Source organism: Tupaia chinensis, unplaced genomic scaffold (genome assembly GCF_000334495.1).
Source record: "Tupaia chinensis unplaced genomic scaffold, TupChi_1.0 Scaffold000239_1, whole genome shotgun sequence".
In the NCBI taxonomy this organism is placed as follows: Eukaryota; Metazoa; Chordata; class Mammalia; order Scandentia; family Tupaiidae; genus Tupaia; species Tupaia belangeri.
The window spans coordinates 548,817-550,752 of record NW_006159717.1 but is presented as its reverse complement, the minus strand read 5'-3'; the positions used below and the strand labels follow the sequence as shown (position 1 = coordinate 550,752).

The following is a 1,936-nucleotide window of genomic DNA, read 5'->3' as shown; positions in this document are numbered from 1 at the left end:
CTCTGGGCAAAAAAAAAAAAACAAAAAAACAAACTTAAAATTAAAAAAAAAAAAAAAAACAAAAAAACACATATTGGGTGGGGACCAGGAAGTGGCATGGTAGTTGAGGTGTTGGACTCCCACACAGCAGACCACAATTCAAATCCCAGACCTGGTGGCTTGAGGATCACACTGGGCACCTGTACCTGCATGACCAAGATCCCAGGAGAACGGAGAAGAAGACTGTGGCATGACAATCTCTCTCTCTTTCTCTCCAGTGAGCACGTGTATGCTATGGAAAAAACCTATAAACAAAAATAAAAACACGCCAGGTATGTGTGTGCAAGCCCAAAGTCCCAAGGGGAGAATGGAGGAGCTGGAGGAGCACGGACTGCAGTGTGGCCACCTGCCCCGGAGGTGATTTTTTTTTTGGAGAGGTTTTTGCTATAAGGCGCATGTGCTCGCCAGAAAGACAGAGAGAGACAGAACGCACACTCGGGGGGACGGCCATGCCACAACCCCTTCTCCTCCATTCTTCTCTCGGGATCTTGGGTACACATGCACACGTGCCTGGCGTGAGTTTAAGCCACTGGGTCTGGGACTCGAACCACAGTCAACTTCATGGGAGTCCAGCAACACAGCCATTACACCAACTGCTGGTCCCCCCGGGAGGGTGATTTTTACCCTTCTCACTTTCCTCTCTTTATCTCTCTCTGCTGAATGTACATACTCCCTAACAAACGAAAACAACAGAGCAGAGGATTGGAAATTTTTCATCTTTGTCTTATTATTTAAAGGCTTCTTACTATAACATAAAACATTTTACTTTTTCTTTTCAACATTCCTAAAAGGGTAATAAAAAAGTACTAGTTTCCAAACAAGTTAGCACATCGATCACTTGTGCTGCAAGTTCCAAAATTAACTCATGAAAACTTAAATCAATTGGCACATGTTTTCTTCAGTTAAAAAAAAAAATTAAGATTGCAACAGTAATCAAAAGACAAAGCAATGGTTAGAAGTAGTTCATTGGCTCTTACTACAACCATGTTTACTTGCCTTGTTACTTGCTTTGTGCTTTTTTACTTTGTTTTTTACAGCTGCCCTTATTGATTCTAATGATTCTTCATCTTCCAATGGAGAGTTATTTTCTTCCTCCAATCCAGTTTCAAAAAGGTCTTTATCCATAAGAAGACAGCCACTGTCATTAAATGGCTGTTCCACATCCTCCTAGATGACATATTCAGAAAAGGCATAATCAGATCATTTAAAAACACAATACTGGGACCAGCAGATGGCAAAATGGTTATGTTGCTGGACACCCACAGAGTTGACCACAGTTCAAGTCCCAGACCTGGTGGCTTAAACCTGATGCCAAGTGCGTGTGCATGCATGCCCAAAATCCCAAGAGGAGAATGGAGAAGGGACTGCGTGACCCACCCTCCCTGGGGGGTGATTTCTCACTTTCTGTCTCTCTCTGACTCTCAGGCGAGTATATGTACCCTATAGCAAAAATCTCTCATTAAATAAATAATAAAAATAAAAACAATATTTCACAAGTTCTTACAACTTGGACCAGGCCAGAAAGAGCCCATGTTACATTAACCAAGTATATGGCATTCTAAATCATCCTCACTAGTTCCTAATCCAGTTATCCTTCAAAGTCCAAGCTGTGATTTTATGCAACTGTCAAAATTAACTTAATAAACAGTAAATATTTCCTTTGAAAAGCCAGCTGAATACTTAAGAAACTAATTTATGAAACCTGAGGGTGGAGCCAGTGGTGCAGGTAGCAGTGAGCCGCTCTGCAGTGCTGGAATCCACATGGTCAGTAGCAAGTTTGGATCCCCCATGGCCTGACATGCTGGAAGAGCTCACACCCAATATCCTGACTAGCTGGAGCACAAGGAATCCCTGTTGACAAGATCCTGCTGTGAGTGCCTGTTTCTCTCTTCCTGGT

At 42.5% G+C, this 1,936-nt stretch overlaps 1 protein-coding gene across 1 annotated transcript in view; it reads right to left on the bottom strand.

Annotated features, from left to right (window-relative positions):
* Positions 1 to 1,936, bottom strand: part of CLSPN (claspin) — a 44,264-nt gene that overhangs the window by 35,126 nt on the left and 7,202 nt on the right. The window contains exon 4 of the mRNA XM_014587879.2: positions 1,036 to 1,206. Within this exon, the coding sequence (XP_014443365.1) occupies positions 1,036 to 1,206 (171 nt within the window). The remainder of the gene's footprint in view (positions 1 to 1,035; positions 1,207 to 1,936) is intronic.